Genomic DNA, 17,088 nt, shown 5'->3' on the forward strand with positions numbered 1-17,088 from the left:
TGACGTCCGGGATCTCATCCGGGACTCCGAACAACTTTCGGGTTACCGCATACTAATATCTCTATAACCCTAGCGTCACTGAACCTTAAGTGTGTAGACCCTACGGGTTCGGGAGACATGTAGACATGACCGAGACACCTCTCCGGCCAATAACCAACAACGGGATCTGGATACCCATGTTGGCTCCCACATGCTCCTCGATGATCTCATCGGATGAACCACGATGTCGAGGATTCAATCAATCCCGTATACAATTCCCTTTGTCAATCGGTATGGTACTTGCCCGAGATTCGATCGTCGGTATCCCGATACCTTGTTCAATCTCGTTACCGGCAAGTCTCTTTACTCGTTCCGTAACACATCATCCCGTGATCAACTCCTTGGTCACATTGTGCACATTATGATGATGTCCTACCGAGTGGGCCCAGAGATACCTCTCCGTTTAGACGGAGTGACAAATCCCAGTCTCGATTCGTGCCAACCCAACAGACACTTTCGGAGATACCTGTAGTGCACCTTTATAGTCACCCAGTTACGTTGTGACGTTTGGTACACCCAAAGCATTCCTACGGTATCCGGGAGTTGCACAATCTCATGGTCTAAGGAAATGATACTTGACATTAGAAAAGCTCTGAGCAAACGAACTACACGATCTTGTGCTAGGCTTAGGATTGGGTCTCGTCCATCACATCATTCTCCTAATGATGTGATCCCGTTATCAACGACATCCAATGTCCATGGTCAGGAAACCGTAACCATCTATTGATCAACGAGCTAGTCAACTAGAGGCTTACTAGGGACATGGTGTTGTCTATGTATCCACACATGTATCTGAGTTTCCTATCAATACAATTTTAGCATGGATAATAAACGATTATCATGAACAAGGAAATATAATAATAACCTATTTATTATTGCCTCTAGGGCATATTTCCAACAGTCTCCCACTTGCACTAGAGTCAATAATCTAGTTCACATCACCATGTGATTAACACTGACAGGTCACATCACCATGTGACCAACATCCAAAGAGTTTACTAGAGTCAACAATCTAGTTCACATCTCTATGTGATTAACACTCAATGAGTTCTAGTTTGATCATGTTATGCTTGTGAGAGAGGTTATTAGTCAACGGGTCTGAACCTTTCAGATCCGTGTGTGCTTTACGAATATCTATGTTATCTTGTGGATGCTACCACGCGCTATTTGGAGCCATTTCAAATAATTGCTCTACTATACGAATCCGGTTTACTACTCAGAGTCATCCGGATTAGTGTCAAAGTTCGCATCGACGTAACCCTTTACGACGAACTCCTTTTCACCTCCATAATCGAGAAAATTCCTTAGTCCACTAGATACTAAGGATAAGTTCGACCGCTGTCATGTGATCCATTCCCGGATCACTATTGTACCCCTTGACCAACTCATGGCAAGGCACACTTCATGTGCGGTACACAGCATAGCATACTGTAGAGCCTACGTCTGAAGCATAGGGGACGACCTTCGTCCTTTCTCTCTCTTCTGCTGTGGTCAGGTCTTGAGTCTTACTCAATACTCACACCTTGTAACACAGCCAAGAACTCCTTCTTTGCTGATCTATTTTGAACTCTTTCAAAATCATGTCAAGGTGTGCGTTCTTTGAAAGTATCATCAGGCGTCTTGATCTATCTCTATAGATCTTGATGCCCAATATGCAAGCAGCTTTATCCAGGTCTTCCTTTGAAAAACTCCTTTCAAACAACCCTTTATGCTTTCCAGAAATTTCACATCATTTCGGATCAACAATATGTCATTCACATATACTTATCAGAAATGTTGTAGCGCTCCCACTCACTTTATTGTAAATACAAGTTTCTAACAAACTTTGTATAAACCCAAAAACTTTGATCGCTCCATCAAAGCTTATATTCTGACTCTGAGATGCTTGCTCTAGTCCATGGAAGGATCGCTAGAGCTAGCATACCTTTTAGCATCCTTAGGATCGACAAAACCTTTCTGATTGTATCACATACAACCTTTCATTACGAAAACTGGTAAGGAAACTTGTTTTGACATCCATCTGCCAGATTTCATAAATGCAGCTAATGCTAACATGAATCCGACGGAATTAAGCATCGCTACGGATGGGAAAATCTCATCGTAGTCAACTCCTTGAACTTGTGAAAATACTCTTTGCCACAAGTCGAGCTTCATAGACGGTAACATTACCGTCCATGTCCGTCTTCTTCTTAAAGATCCATTTATCTCGGATTTCATGGCTTCTAACCATTTGTCGGAATATGGGCCCACCATCGCTTCTCCATAGCTCATAGGTTCATCGTTGTCCAACAACATGACTTCCAAGACAGGATCACGTACTACTCTGAAGTATTACGCATCCTCGTCGTCCTACGAGGTTTGGTAGTGACTTGATCCGAAGTTTCATGATCACTATCATAAGCTTCCACTTCAATTCATGTAGGTGCCACAGGAACAACTTCCTGTGCTCTGCTACACACTAGTTGAAGTGATGGTTCAATAACCTTATCAAGTCTCCACCATCCTCCCACTCAATTCTTTCGAGAGAAACTTTTCCTCGAGAAAGGACTCGTTTCTAGAAGCAATTATTTTTGCTCCCAGATCTGAAATAGGAGGTATACCCAACTGTTTTGGGTTTTCTATGAAGATGCATTTATCCGCTTTAGGTTCGAGCTTATCAGCCTGAAACTTTTTCACATAAGCATCGCAACCCCAAACTTTTAAGAAACAACAACTTAGGTTTCTCTAAACGGTGTCGTCTCAACGGAATTGCGTGGTGCCCTTTTTAAAGTGAATGCGGTTGTCTCTAATGCCTAACCCATAAAAGATAGTGGTAATTCGATAAGAGACATCATGGTATGCACCATATCCAATAGGGTGCAGTTATGATGTTCGGACACACCATCACACTGTGGTGTTCCAGGCGGTATTAATTGTGAAACACTTTCCACAGTGTCTTAATTGTGTGCCAAACTCGTAACTCAGATATCTCTATGATCATATCATAGACATTTTATCCTCTTGTCACGACGATCTTCAACTTCACTCTGAAATTACTTGAACCTTTCAATAATTCAGACTTGTGTTTCATCAAGTAAACATTCTTAGCATCTACTCAAATCATCTGTGAAGTAAGAACATATCGATATCCACTGCGTGCCTCAGCACTCATTGGACTGCACACATCAAATGTATTACTTCCAACAAGTTGCTCTCTTGTTCCATCTTACTGAAAACGAGGCCTTTCAGACATCTTGCCCATGTGGTATGATTTGCATGTCTCACGTGATTCAAAATCAAGTGAGTCCAAACGATCCATCTGCATGGAGTTTCTTCATGCATATATATACCAATAGACATGGTTCGCATGTCTCAATCTTTCAAAACGAGTGAGTCCAAAGATCCATTTACATGGAGCTTCTTCATGCGTTCTATACCAATATGACTCAAATGGCAGTGCCACAAGTATGTGGTACTATCATTACTATTTTATATCTTTTGGCACGAACATGTGTATCACTGCGATCGAGATTCATTTTAGGTGCAAGACCATTGAAGGTATTATTCAAATAAACAGAGTAACCATTATTCTCCTTAAATGAACAACCCTATTGCGATAAACATAATCCAATCATGCTCAACGCAAACACCAAATCTCGATGGTAGAGGGAGCATGCGATGCTTGATCACATCAACCTTGGAAACACTTCCAACACATATCGTCATCTCACCTTTAGCTAGTCTCCGTTTATTCCGCAGCTTTTATTTCGAGTTACTAACACTTAGCAACCGAACCAGTATCTAATACCCCAGTGCTGCTAGGAGTACTAGTAAAGTACACATTCATATAAGATATACTTCTGTCGACCTTGTCTGCCTTCTCATCTACCAAGTATCTAGGGTAGTACTGCTTCAGTGACCGTTCCCCTTATTACAGAAGCACTTAGTCTCGGGTTTGGGTTCAACCTTGGGATTCTTCACTAGAGCAGCAAATGACTTGCTGTTTCATGAAGTATCCCTTGTGCCCTTGCCCTTCTAGAAACTAGTGGTTTTACTAACCATCAACAATTGATGCTCCTTCTTGATTTCAACTTTCGCGGTGTCAAACATCGCGAGTTGCTCAAGGATCATCATCTATCCTTGATATTTATAGTTCATCACGAAGCTCTTAATAGCTTGGTGGCAGTGATTATGGAGAACCATCACTGTCTTATCTGGAAGATTAACTCCCACTCGATTCAAGTGATTGTAGTACTCAGACAATCTGAGCACATGCTCAACGATTGAGCTTTTCTCCCTTAGTTTGCAGGCTTAAGAAACTTGTCAGAGATCTCATACCTCTTGACGTGGGCACTAGTCTGAAATCCCAATTTCAGTCTTTGGAACATCTCACATGTTCTGCGACGTTTCAAAACGTCTTTGGTGCCACAATTCTAAACCGTTAGCATTACGCACTGAACTATCACGTAGTCATCAAAACGTGTATGTCAGATGTTCCGCAACATCTACAGACGACGCTGAGGTTCAGCACACCGAGCGGTGCATTAAGGACATAAGCCTTCTATGCAGCAATGAGGACAATCCTTAGTTTACGGACCCAGTCCGCATAATTGCTACTACCAACTTTCAACTAAATTTTCTCTAGGAACATATCTTAAACAGTAGAACTAAAGCGTAAGCTATGACATAATTTGCAAAGACCTTTGACTATGTTCATGATAATTAAGTTCATCTGATTATTTAATGAACTCCCACTCAGATGGACATCCCTCTAGTCATCTAAGTGATACATGATCCGAGTCAAACTAGGCCGTGTCCGATCATCACGTGAGATGGACTAGTCATCATCGGTGAACATCTCCATGTTGATCGTATCTACTATACGACTCATGTTCGACCTTTCAGTCTCTTGTGTTCTGAGGCCATGTCTGTACATGCTAGGCTCGTCAAGTCAACCTAAGTGTTTCGCATGTGTTCTGAGGCCATGTCTGTACATGCTAGGCTCGTCAACACCCGTTGTATTCGAACATTAGAATCTATCACACCCGATCATCACGTGGTGCTTCGAAACAACGAACCTTCGCAACGGTGCACAGTTAGGGGGAACACGTCTCTTGAAATTTTAGTGAGGGATCATCTTATTTATGCTACCGTCGTTCTAAGAAAATAAGATGTAAACATGATAAACATCACATGCAAATCATAAAGTGACGTGATATGGCCAATATCATCTTGCGCCTTTTGATCTCCATCTTCGAGGCGCGGCATGATCACCTTCGTCACCGGCATGACACCATGATCTCCATCATCATGATCTCCATCATTGTGTCTTCATGAAGTTGTCTCGCCAACTATTACTTCTACTACTATGGCTAACGGTTAGCAATAAAGTAAAGTAATTACATGGCGTTTTTTTATTGACACGCAGGTCATACAATAAATTAAGACAACTCCTATGGCTCCTGCCGGTTGTCATACTCATCGACATGCAAGTCGTGATTCCTATTACAAGAACATGATCAATATCATACATCACATATATCATTCATCACATCCTTTTGGCCATATCACATCACATAGCATACCCTGCAAAAACAAGTTAGAGGTCCTCTAATTGTTGTTGCATGTTTTACGTGGCTGCTATGGGTTTCTAGCAAGAACGTTTCTTACCTACACAAAAGCCACAACGTGATATGCCAATTTCTATTTACCCTTGATAAGGACCCTTTTCATTGAATCCGATCCGACTAAAGTGGGAGAGACAGACACCCGCTAGCCACCTTATGCAACTAGTGCATGTCAGTCGGTGGAACCTGTCTCACGTAAGAGTACGTGTAAGGTCGGTCCGGGCCGCTTCATCCCACGATGCCGCCGAATCAAGATAAGACTAGTAACGGCAAGTAAATTGACAAAATCGACGCCCACAACTACTTTGTGTTCTACTCGTGCATAGAAACTACGCATAGACCTAGCTCATGATGCCACTGTTGGGGAACGTAGCAGAAATTCAAAATTTTCTACGCATCACCAAGATCAATCTATGGAGTAATCTAGCAACGAGGGGAAGGGGAGTGCATCTACATACCCTTGTAGATCGCGAGTGGAAGCGTTCAAGAGAACGGGGTTGATGGAGTCGTACTCGTCGTGATCCAAATCACCGATGATCCTAGCGCCGAACAGACGGCACCTCCGCGTTCAACACACGTACGGAGCAGCGACGTCTCCTCCTTCTTGATCCAGCAAGGGGGGAGGAGAGGTTGATGGAGATCTAGCAGCACGACGGCGTGGTGGTGGAAGTAGCGGGATCCCGGCAGGGCTTCGCCAAGCGCAAGCGGGGAGGAAGAGGTGTCACGGGAGGGAGAGGGAGGCGCCAGGGCTTAGGTATTGCTGCCCTCCCTTCCCCCCACTATATATAGGGCCAAGGGAGAGGGGGGCGCGGCCTTGGCCCTTCCTCCAAGGAAGGGTGCAGCCAGGGAGGAGTCCTTCCCCCCCCCCCCCCCCCAAGGCACCTCGGAGGTGCCTTCCCCCTTTAGGACTCTCCATTTTCCTTATCTCTTGGCGCATGGGCCTCTTGGGGCTGGTGCCCTTGGCCCATATAGGCCAAGGCGCACCCCCTACAGCCCATGTGGCCCCCCGGGGCTGGTGGACCCCCGGACCCCTTTCGGCACTCCCGGTACAATACCGATAAAGTGCGAAACTTTTCCGGCGACCAAAATAAGACTTCCCATATATAAATCTTTACCTCCGGACCATTCCAGAACTCCTCGTGACGTCCGGGATCTCATCCGGGACTCCGAACAACTTTTGGGTTACCGCATACTAATATCTCTATAACCCTAGCGTCACCAAACCTTAAGTGTGTAGACCCTACGGGTTCGAGAGACATGTAGACATGACCGAGACACCTCTCCGGCCAATAACCAACAGCGGGATCTGGATACCCATGTTGGCTCCCACATGCTCCTCGATGATCTCATCGGATGAACCACGATGTCGAGGATTCAATCAATCCCGTATACAATTCCCTTTGTCAATCGGTATGGTACTTGCCCGAGATTCGATCGTCGGTATCCCGATACCTTGTTCAATCTCGTTACCGGCAAGTCTCTTTACTCGTTCCGTAACACATCATCCCGTGATCAACTCCTTGGTCACATTGTGCACATTATGATGATGTCCTACCGAGTGGGCCCAGAGATACCTCTCCGTTTAGACGGAGTGACAAATCCCAGTCTCGATTCGTGCCAACCCAACAGACACTTTCGGAGATACCTGTAGTGCACCTTTATAGTCACCCAGTTACGTTGTGACGTTTGGTACACCCAAAGCATTCCTACGGTATCCGGGAGTTGCACAATCTCATGGTCTAAGGAAATGATACTTGACATTAGAAAAGCTCTGAGCAAACGAACTACACGATCTTGTGCTAGGCTTAGGATTGGGTCTCGTCCATCACATCATTCTCCTAATGATGTGATCCCGTTATCAACGACATCCAATGTCCATGGTCAGGAAACCGTAACCATCTATTGATCAATGAGCTAGTCAACTAGAGGCTTACTAGGGACATGGTGTTGTCTATGTATCCACACATGTATCTGAGTTTCCTATCAATACAATTTTAGCATGGATAATAAACGATTATCATGAACAAGGAAATATAATAATAACCTATTTATTATTGCCTCTAGGGCATATTTCCAACACTTTATACCTGCCAAGGTTGGATGCAACCCGTACGTTGGGGATGGCTGACCGAAGCTACAAGAACTCCAATCCGCTGTCCGAACAATCGCAGAACCACAAACCGGGACTAATCCACACAAAATGGCCGGAACCATAGAGCACGAACTAGGGGGAACCAGAGGCTCCTTCTCGCGAATCCAAATGAACTCACAAGAGCAAAGGTAGCAAGATCTCTCGGATCTCTCTAGCAGTCTTACTGCATAAGCTTGTAGCTGAATGGTTTGACAAAAGGTTTTTTAGAGGATGGGGGAGATGGGGTATTATAGCAGGGACAACCCCCCTTGGCCTAGGTGTGAAAATGGTTTCAAAAGTAAGCAGGTTTGTATGGCTTCCTTGGGTGAATAAGCAGTCAACTTTGGGAGTTGCTGCAGAGCTCCTCGAAAATTCGCGAAGCCTTGACAGCCTGGACACCTTCGGAAATTCAGAAATTCGCGAAGCCTTGACAGCCTCGGAAATTCGCGAAGCCTTGATGTACCGGTTCTTTTTTTTTGAATTTTTTTAGCTAGAACAATGGCGGGCGGCGGCCCACCAGAATTTCGTCTCAAATGGCTAGAAAAAGCCAACATATACATATATATACAGGTAGTGGCTTGTCAGACTCCCACAGGAGAGAGAGTGCACCGCATCAAGGACCGGTACATCAAGTACACCCACGGAATCGGGGCAACACACTCAAAAAAGAGGGGAACACCCGAGATTTATGGGGCAGAGATCAGCACGAAGGGGTGATCACGTGACAAAGGTCCTCTTTCAATGGTTTTGTCCCGTCTAATTGATTGATTCTTATGTGTTTGATTTGTAGTTTGCACAGTTGAATCGACCAAGGGAAATTTGGAGAAATTTCCTGGTGCCTCCCAGGCCTAGCATTGTTCATCATCCTCGAAGACCAAACTAGCACTTTTTATGTGTTCGTCCAATGGCAATGTTGTACCTATAAACTTGATGGGTGAGCTTACATTTTGGTTGTGCAATCTTGAGTGTTCAACTATATACTCATCGGACCGTGCAGATAGGTGCAAAGTAGCTATTGAACACTACATTTATGGGCCGGGTGTTGTTGATTTTACCGCCTCAATAGCCATAACTCCATGTGTACGACTTGTATTAGTGCCAGCAATCCTAAATAAATAGAGTCTGTTTTCAGATAACTAGAAGTCAGGTACTGTGCTATGTGTAATCTAGGTGAATTTATGAACCTCCGTTAATTAGAAGTCTAGTTGCAACTCAACTTGCACACATGTTCAACACAGTTCCAAGAGAAGAACCAGCTTTAGGTTTTCAATTTATTTTACTTCAATTTATCTTATTCAAAATTCATGTTTTTCATTTGAGTTTTTCTTGGCCTATAGTTTTGAAATTTACGAAAGGGAAGAAGAGAAAACAGGTTGATGAAGGTGGTTTGCATGTCTCGCACGCGACTAGTGAGTGTATGTAGCTGACACCCACTTTCACAAGAAGTTGACATTAAAGAGCGTTTAGACCAGTGATCTAAACGCTTTTATATTTCTTCACGGAGGGGGTACATCACACATAATGTAGGTATTTGCCTTTATGCTCTAATCAGTACTGTATGTATAGAAGAACATCACATAACTGTGGTGAAGGAGCAACATCGTGGTCTAATTTAAATTCGAATGTGGAAGAGAACGGTGTTCTTTGATCCAAGTTCCTGTGGTTTCCGGATTTTCACAGAAATTTTGTAGGATTATAACCATAGTAGTACTCCCTCCGTCCGGAAATACTCGTCGGAGGAATGAATGTATCTAGACATATTTTAGTTATAGATACATTCATTTTTATGCATTTCTCCGACAAGTATTTCCGGACAGAGGGAAGTATTTTTCGTATGTTCCATGTGTTTTGTACAAGCATGTGTCTTGAACTTCCTGGAAATCAAAGAGGTCCTGAAGTTAAAATAAAACTCCTCTTTTTCTGAACTTTCTAAGCTACGTGTTCCTGCTCCTGCACAAATACAAACGCAAAGGGTTCCTCTTCTCTGAACCCAACAAGCGGCCGAGGCCCGGTCGCAGGCAAAGCAGCAAAGCCGTAGCGGAAGAGAGGGCCGCAATCCCAGATGGACACCGGCGAGCAAGCCGGGGAGGAGTCGTCGGCCAACCGCCGGGAGCGCCTCCTCGCCCTCCGCTCCTCCGCCGCCGCCGCCGCCGCCTCCAACTCCTCCTCCTCGCCGTCTGCCGCGCCGCCGCCGCCCGCGTGGGATCTCCCGGAGCCCGACCTGGCGCCCACCTCCTCCGCCCCGCGCCCGCGCTCGCGGTTCGACTTCTACACCAACCCCGGCGCGGCCTTCTCCTCCTCCGCCGCCGCCGTCCCGCAGAAGCGCAAGAGCGCCGACCCCCCGGGCCCCAATCCCGCCCCGGCCCCGCCTCACGGTCGGTACCTTACCCTGCTAGGGTATTGCCCCTCTTCTTCGCTTCCTGATGTTTATTGTGTGTATACTCTGCTCCTGTGCTTCTAGGTTAAACATGATAGCTAGGTTAATTGCCTTTGTAAGATTCATCCATATTTGTAGCATTTATATGTTGCTGTCATAATTCATAGCACTTTCATTGATACAGACAGTGGAGTTTTCCTGGTCTAGTATGTACTCCCTCAGTCCCATAATATAAGAGTGTTTTTTACACTAGTGTAGTGTCAAAAACGCTCTTATATTATGGGACGGAGGGAGTAGTTGCTAACTTCTAACTGGATGATGTGAGTATTGGTCGATTGAAGAAACTTTGGTGGTCCTTTTAGGTTGAAAAGAATAATTTTGAACCTTTTACATCACCTACCATGGCACCGAAGGGTGATTGAGAGAACATTTTGGACACTCTAAATACCGGTTTAAAAACTGGCTAGTACAAATTTTGGACTGCTTAGTGATTACTTGTAGCTGTACTGTGCTGCAAGAAATCCAGCTACTGTTTTGGTCTTCCGCACATCCTGCAAAATGTGAAAATTACCATCACTTCTTGATTCTCGTGTTTCTAGCGGAACCTAACTGTTTTATCGTATTGTTAACTCTTTGGGTTGATCTTAGCTAAATGACCCTACAAAGAACTGGGTTAGTCAGGGTAGCAAGTTAAGTAATTATTAAGACATGCCTCTGTTTGAATTTTGCAATTTACATGCAGGATGTAAATAACTAACATTACAAAGTTTCACCCTGATCATTGGTCTCACTTTGCTTGTTTATCTGGATCAGGGAACTCTGGCAACAATTATCCTCCTCCACACCAGCACCATATGGCCCAATCTCCGATGGAAGGTGCACCAGGGAATAGTCCATGGAGAAGTCCTATGCAGTTCCAGACTCCTATGTCTGGATACCGAGGAACACCTCCTGGACCTCCACCTCACTGGAACCCACATTCTGCTTCTCCAGCTCAAGATCCGTATCCACATCAACCCAACTTTGGGTTCAGAGGCCCTAATGTTGGCCGAGGGGGCAGCCCGATGAATTATGGACCAGGAGGTAGCCCGATGAATTACGGACCAAGAGGTAACCCGATGAATTACGGACCAGGAGGTAGCCCGATGAGTTACGAACCAAGAGGAAGCCCGAGGAGTTATGTACCAAGAGGTAGCCCGCACTCGTCTTCCGGACGTGGCAGGGGCGAGAACTACTACCACAGCCCAGGTTCGAGAGGAAGAGGGGGAAGGGGTGGCTTCCAGAACCATTCTGGTTCGCAAGATCAGAGGAACTTCTACAGGAAGTCTATGGTTGATGATCCTTGGCAGGGCTTGCAGCCTATCGTTGGCAGCATACTGAAACCCATCGATGACGCCAAGTCCTGGCTTCCAGAGTCATTGCGCAAAAAGGAGACACCTAATCAAGGCCGAACAATATCAAATCCAACATCAGGGTTGAGTCTGGCAGAATACCTCGCCTCGTCTTTCAACGAGGCTTCTAACGAGTCTAATGAGATGTGACGTGAGCTCTTTGTCAGGGCTTCCTTTTAGCATAAACTTTTGTACCATTAGGATTGCTGGTGTTCCTCAGCATACATATATTTATCACCTTTTAATTTATTTCTCCTGCATCTTAGACTGCTTCTTTTGGGCTAGATATAAACATTTTGATCTGCGATATCTGTAGTACTGTTTATCCACTTCTGTGGCCATCTTGTACCTTGGTCTAGGGTGATGTATGACATACCCTTTGAGCTTGTATTGTCCTATCATTTGCTGTATATTTTCATGAGCTAAACCTAAATTTTGATATCATGAGGCCAGGTGTAAATTGCATGCTGAATTGGTTGCATTCTTGTGTGGTTTGTTAAATATGAGAATTACTACCCAGGGCATGCATGGAGGCAGAAAGTGCCCACAATGAAGAAACACCATTGTGATATCGCTCTTCATGATTCTGAACTGTCGATCGTCGAAATCCATATATGCAGTAAGTTTATGTGTAAAGCCTGACATGGCCAAACCCCAAATGAAATGTTTCTGAAGAATTTCCACCAATAAGACATTCTTACAACAAACAAACGTGCGCTGATGCTTTCAATGGTCAGCTTCAGCACTCTGTTGGTCCGTCAAATTTATGCTGAAATTGGAGATGGAAGGTGAGCATGCCTGCTTGTTCCACAATGAACTTCGACATGAACCGAATTTTTTACTGCTGATCACAACAGACATCCACAAAGTGCATCTTCGACACCTCTAAAGTTTGCTTTGGAAAGGAAAACAAAACAAGACAAAAATCAAACATCCTCAACCAACATCCTTCCATCTTTGCCTTATAAATGAAACATTTGCTGGTGCTAATTATGTGAGCTGAGAAAAGGCAACTCAAGTGAGCACAAATTGCTGGGGGGTGTTATTCAAACAGTTCCCAGTATTTCTCTATAAAACATTGGTCTCTTACATTTCGAGTGGTTGAAGACGAGCAAAAGAGGGAGGACAACATGGCAGGTTTAAAACGGTACATGAAAGGAATTAAGATGCGACAAAATGAAGCTTAGCTTCATACGGACACCGACCTCGTCATGACACCTTCATCAAGTGCAACGACTCCAGGAAGCTCCTTTCCTTCCAACAACTCCAAGCTGGCGCCACCACCAGTTGAGATGTGGCTCATAACATCAGCCACTCCCACCTTCTCAACAGCCGCAACGGAGTCTCCGCCTCCAATGATAGTTGTAACGCCCTTTTTGCTAAGCTCGGCCAACTTCTTTGCAATAGACTACAGGAGAGGGGTCACAGTTAAGTTTCTTTCTGTGCAAATTTGTTCCATAATAGAATTGAATGAATGAATTACACAGGGCATTACCTCAGTTCCTACTGCAAACTTGTCAAATTCAAAGACACCCATTGGTCCGTTCCAAATGATTGTCTGTGTTGTGTCCAGGGCATCATTAAATGTTTTGACTGAATCTGGGCCAATGTCCAGCCCCATCCAACCATCAGGAATTGCAGATGCAGGGACGGTCTACAGAAAAATTCCAGATCAGGTATATAGCCTTCACATATTTGTGAGCTGCTTCAGCTTGACTAAAAAAGATCTATTGATAATTATCTTCAACGCTTGCATGAGGAAAACAAAAATGTAATATACCTGACTGTTAGCATCAGGAGCAAACTTATCAGCAATGATAACGTCAGATGGCAACAGAAGGGAGACACCCTTTGCCTTTGCCTTTGCAAGGAGAGATGTTGCCAGCTCAAGTTTATCTTCCTCAACCAAGGAAGAACCAACTGAGAGTCCTTGTGCCTTGTAAAATGTGAAGATCATACCACCACCCAAAAGAAGGATATCACACTTCTCCAACAGGGATTCGATAACCCCAATCTTGGACGACACCTTTGAGCCACCCACAATGGCAGCGAATGGGCGCTTAGGGTTTGAAACAGCTCCATCCAGGTAGTCAAGTTCCTGCAATTAAAAACAGGTTCAACACTTCAGACTGTCTGGAACCAATGGATGGACATTAAGTCTTCTGCTCTGAATTCTTTTTCCTTTTATTGTGTGGTGCATAGAATCAATTGAGTTCAAGCATCAAACTTCAGAAATGGAAATAAAAGAAAGTATTAACCTTCTGCAAAAGGAATCCAGCAACAGAAGGCTTCAAGAACTTGGTAACTCCCTCAGTCGAGGCATGTGCTCTGTGGGCTGTTCCGAATGCATCGTTTACAAACAGATCTGCCAGTGAAGCAAGCTTCTTTGCAAACTCTGGGTCATTCTTCTCCTCTTCCTTGTAAAATCTTACGTTTTCCAGGAGCAAAACAGCACCATTTGCCAGGTCAGCCACCAATTTTTCAACTTCTGGGCCGATAACATCTTCTGCTTTTTTCACCTAATTTGTGAACAAAAATGTGTTTAAATAAGCAGACTACAATCACTTCAGCATATGCTTGATTAGAAGCCTCGATGGTGTGGAACAAAAGAATACCTCAATGCCAAGAAGCTCGGATAATCGTGGCACAAGGGGAGCCAAGCTAAACTTAGGAGTAACACCCTTAGGACGACCCTGCAAATCCATAGGAAATAAGGGTTATGAATCTCATATCGATGACATAGGCATATCATAAGCACCTCTGTGTGAAACTAGCATTGGATTATCCTTTATAAAAGGGTTGCTAGGAAATAAAATGGGGAGTCCAAAAGTGTCATGATTTAGAATCAAAAGAACAATTCGCTACTAGAGAAGTAATGATGCAATAGCAAGATCACATAACAATTTGGCTCGTCAGTAGTCAGCCAATGTTTTTGGGGACTACAGAACACATAAATAGATGATGAATTAAAGACATGTGAAAGGCAACGAGGATCAATCGTTTTAGGACAGGCTAACCGTCAGTCAGTCGTACAACATAATAATCAAACTGGCAACTACTCCATCCATCCCATAATGTAAGACGTTTTTTTACACTATACCTTATGTGTTATGTGTTCATATATCAGGTTTTCCGAACAGATTGTGACAAACACTCACATTCTGCAGGTGCTGATTTCCTACATTGTATACACATATATGGGGCTGAGATCATTGACTAGTTTGCGGGGAAAGGGGGAGAGAGCCGGGGGTGGGGAGGCTTACCAAGTGGCTGGTGAGGATGACCTTGGCGCCGTTGCTGAGGAGGTACTTGATGGTGGGGATGGCGGCGCGGATGCGGGTATCGTCGGTGATGTTCTGGTTGTCGTCGAGCGGCACGTTGAGGTCGGCCCGCACGAGCACGCGCTTGCCCTCGAGGTCGGCGGCGGTGAGGTCCCCGACGCTCTTCTTGGCCATGGTGGCGACGGCGCGGGTCCCGCGCGCGGCGGACGCGGCACGGCAGCGCGACGCGACGTGGACCGCGAGGCGCGGGTCGGCGCCGGCCGCGAACGCCAGCGAGCGCGCCGGCTGGCACCCGGCCGCGCGCCGGAGCGGCGCGGCGGCCACGGACGCAGACGCGGCGCGGCGGGCGACGATGGCGGCGGGCGGCGCGGCGGTGGACGCCATTGGGACTGGGGCTGGGATCGGGAAGGAGGGGAGGGTGGAGGGAAGGAGCGAGGTGGGGGTGGGGGTGGTAAAGAACGGGGCTTTTGTGGACGACGTGGAGGCGGGCGGGATTTGCTTATCGCTGGCGAGAGGTCGGGACGGCGGCTGGGGCGGGTGTGTGGGGGAGGGGGCGCCGGCGATCACGGCGATGGCGACCGTGTGTGTCCCCCTGACCCCTCTTCTCCGTCTGATCTGGGCTTGGAATCTTCGCAGCATCCGTCCGGGTAGAAGACATCGTGTGACCACAGTGGGACTGTTATTTTAGGACAACCATCTCAACTTCACCTGCACAACCAAACAGATCAGGACAAGCAAACTGCTGGTAACCATGAATTTGGCCGAAAAAATTTCTCACTGAATGAATTTCTATATGGACTCTGATATATGTCAACCGTGTGGCAGATTGTAAAAAGTATTAAACGATCCCTCTCTCTTTGATCTCGCCTCCTCTGAACGACCCCGCAGGCTCGCCCGAGAAACCTGCTTCTCCCACACAACTCATGTGCCTATCCTGAGAAAACTGACGTCTGTGTGGGAATCGAACCCACAGCTCCCTGACACCATAGCGCACCACCACAACCAACTCACCCCTTAAGGATTTGTTGCTCAACAAGAGAAAATTGACCCCTTCTTTTTACAACTGTGTTACTACAGAAAATTACCACGATTTCTCCTCATGTCAAAGTTACCATGGTATTCGTACACAAGTTATCAGGTCTAGGTTGCGTAAGTTACCGTGTTATTTACATAGAACTTACAAGTACTATGTTTGAACAACGACACCCCCTTTCAAATTTACCAATGCGTTTTGTATACAAGTTATCAGATCTTCGATGCGTAAAATACCGTGGTATTTACAAATAAATTATCGGAGTATGTTTTCATCAACCTCCACCCCCCCCCCCCCACCCCCCGGGTCAAAGTTGGAGGATTGTACAAGAGTTACCAGATCTGTAGTTCGTATATTATCATGGTACTTGCACGTAAAAACCCGAGTGTGTTTCTTTTTATAGGTCAAAAATTACCGCGATGTTTATGCGTAAGTTATCACGCCTATAGCGGGTCCTTTTTTTGGACCAACCCACGAGCACGTGTGCCCCTCATGACACTAAACATTTTGTGACTTGCCCGTGGCACGCCATGTGTTGTGTGCATCCAAGAGGTCGTGCGAGGCAAGGTATGTTTTTTAACAACTTTTTTCCCAAGGTTATTTACACAGAAATTACCGGGATGTTCTGAACAACTTTTTTCCGGGTCAAAAAGTTACCATGGAGTTTTTAGGTAACCTATCAAATCTGCGGCGCTTAAAATATCATGCTATTTACACAAAATTTATTAGGGCTATGTTTCAACAAAAATTCCTCCACGGGTCAAAGATTTATCATGGTGTTTAGTTATCGCGATGCATATATTTTCATGATATTTACATAGAAAAATACGAGGGGAGGGAGGTATATTTTTTTTTGCGCATAGGGGAGGGAGGTATATTACCGTGCTATTTACACAAAAGTTACCGAGGTATCTTTTCAACATTTTTATTCTCTATGGTCAAAGTTACCATGATATTTCCTCAGTTATCAGATGTGCGGTGCTTATATTACCATCTATTTACACATAAGTTATCAGCTATCTTTTCACATCCCCCCCCCCCCCAAATGGTCGAAGTTACAACGGTGTTTGTACCTAAATTATCAGGTCTATGGTGTGAATGTTACCTTGCTATTTACACAGAAATTACCGGAGGGATGGGAGTGTTTTCAACAAATTTCTTCCCAATATCAAAGTTACCACGATGATTTCACCTAAGTTATCAAGCCTCTGGTGCTTATATGACCAAGCT

At 45.1% G+C, this 17,088-nt stretch overlaps 2 protein-coding genes across 2 annotated transcripts; one reads left to right on the forward strand and one right to left on the reverse strand.

Moving 5' to 3' along the window:
- Positions 1-9,743: 9,743 nt before the first annotated feature.
- Positions 9,744-11,988, forward strand: LOC109748725 (uncharacterized). Its single transcript, XM_020307749.4, has 2 exons — positions 9,744-10,151; positions 10,967-11,988. Exons 1-2 carry the CDS (start codon positions 9,839-9,841, stop codon positions 11,692-11,694), a joined length of 1,041 nt encoding a protein of 346 aa, XP_020163338.1. The 5' UTR covers positions 9,744-9,838; the 3' UTR covers positions 11,695-11,988.
- A 575-nt stretch (positions 11,989-12,563) lies between these two features.
- Positions 12,564-15,479, reverse strand: LOC109748724 (phosphoglycerate kinase, chloroplastic). Its single transcript, XM_020307748.4, has 6 exons — positions 14,808-15,479; positions 14,160-14,237; positions 13,803-14,063; positions 13,325-13,642; positions 13,040-13,198; positions 12,564-12,952 (listed from the first exon to the last, which is right to left on the reverse strand). Exons 1-6 carry the CDS (start codon positions 15,462-15,464, stop codon positions 12,734-12,736), a joined length of 1,692 nt encoding a protein of 563 aa, XP_020163337.4. The 5' UTR covers positions 15,465-15,479; the 3' UTR covers positions 12,564-12,733.
- Positions 15,480-17,088: the final 1,609 nt, after the last annotated feature.

Source organism: Aegilops tauschii, chromosome 1 (assembly GCF_002575655.3).
Source record: "Aegilops tauschii subsp. strangulata cultivar AL8/78 chromosome 1, Aet v6.0, whole genome shotgun sequence".
NCBI classification, from domain to species: Eukaryota; Viridiplantae; Streptophyta; class Magnoliopsida; order Poales; family Poaceae; genus Aegilops; species Aegilops tauschii.

What these genes read in the sequence shown, in the direction of transcription:
- LOC109748724 (XM_020307748.4), bottom strand. Translation starts at nt 15,464, where the DNA reads ATGCTGCGAAGATTCCAAGCCCAGATCAGACGGAGAAGAGGGGTCAGG. An exon ending in TCATCCTCACCAGCCACTTG is followed by an intron (nt 14,238 to 14,807) that starts GTAAGCCTCCCC and finishes ATGGATTTGCAG; the next exon opens with GGTCGTCCTAAGGGTGTTAC. An exon ending in CTCCTGATGCTAACAGTCAG is followed by an intron (nt 13,199 to 13,324) that starts GTATATTACATT and finishes ATTTTTCTGTAG; the next exon opens with ACCGTCCCTGCATCTGCAAT.
- LOC109748725 (XM_020307749.4), top strand. Translation starts at nt 9,839, where the DNA reads ATGGACACCGGCGAGCAAGCCGGGGAGGAGTCGTCGGCCAACCGCCGG. An exon ending in CGCCCCGGCCCCGCCTCACG is followed by an intron (nt 10,152 to 10,966) that starts GTCGGTACCTTA and finishes TATCTGGATCAG; the next exon opens with GGAACTCTGGCAACAATTAT.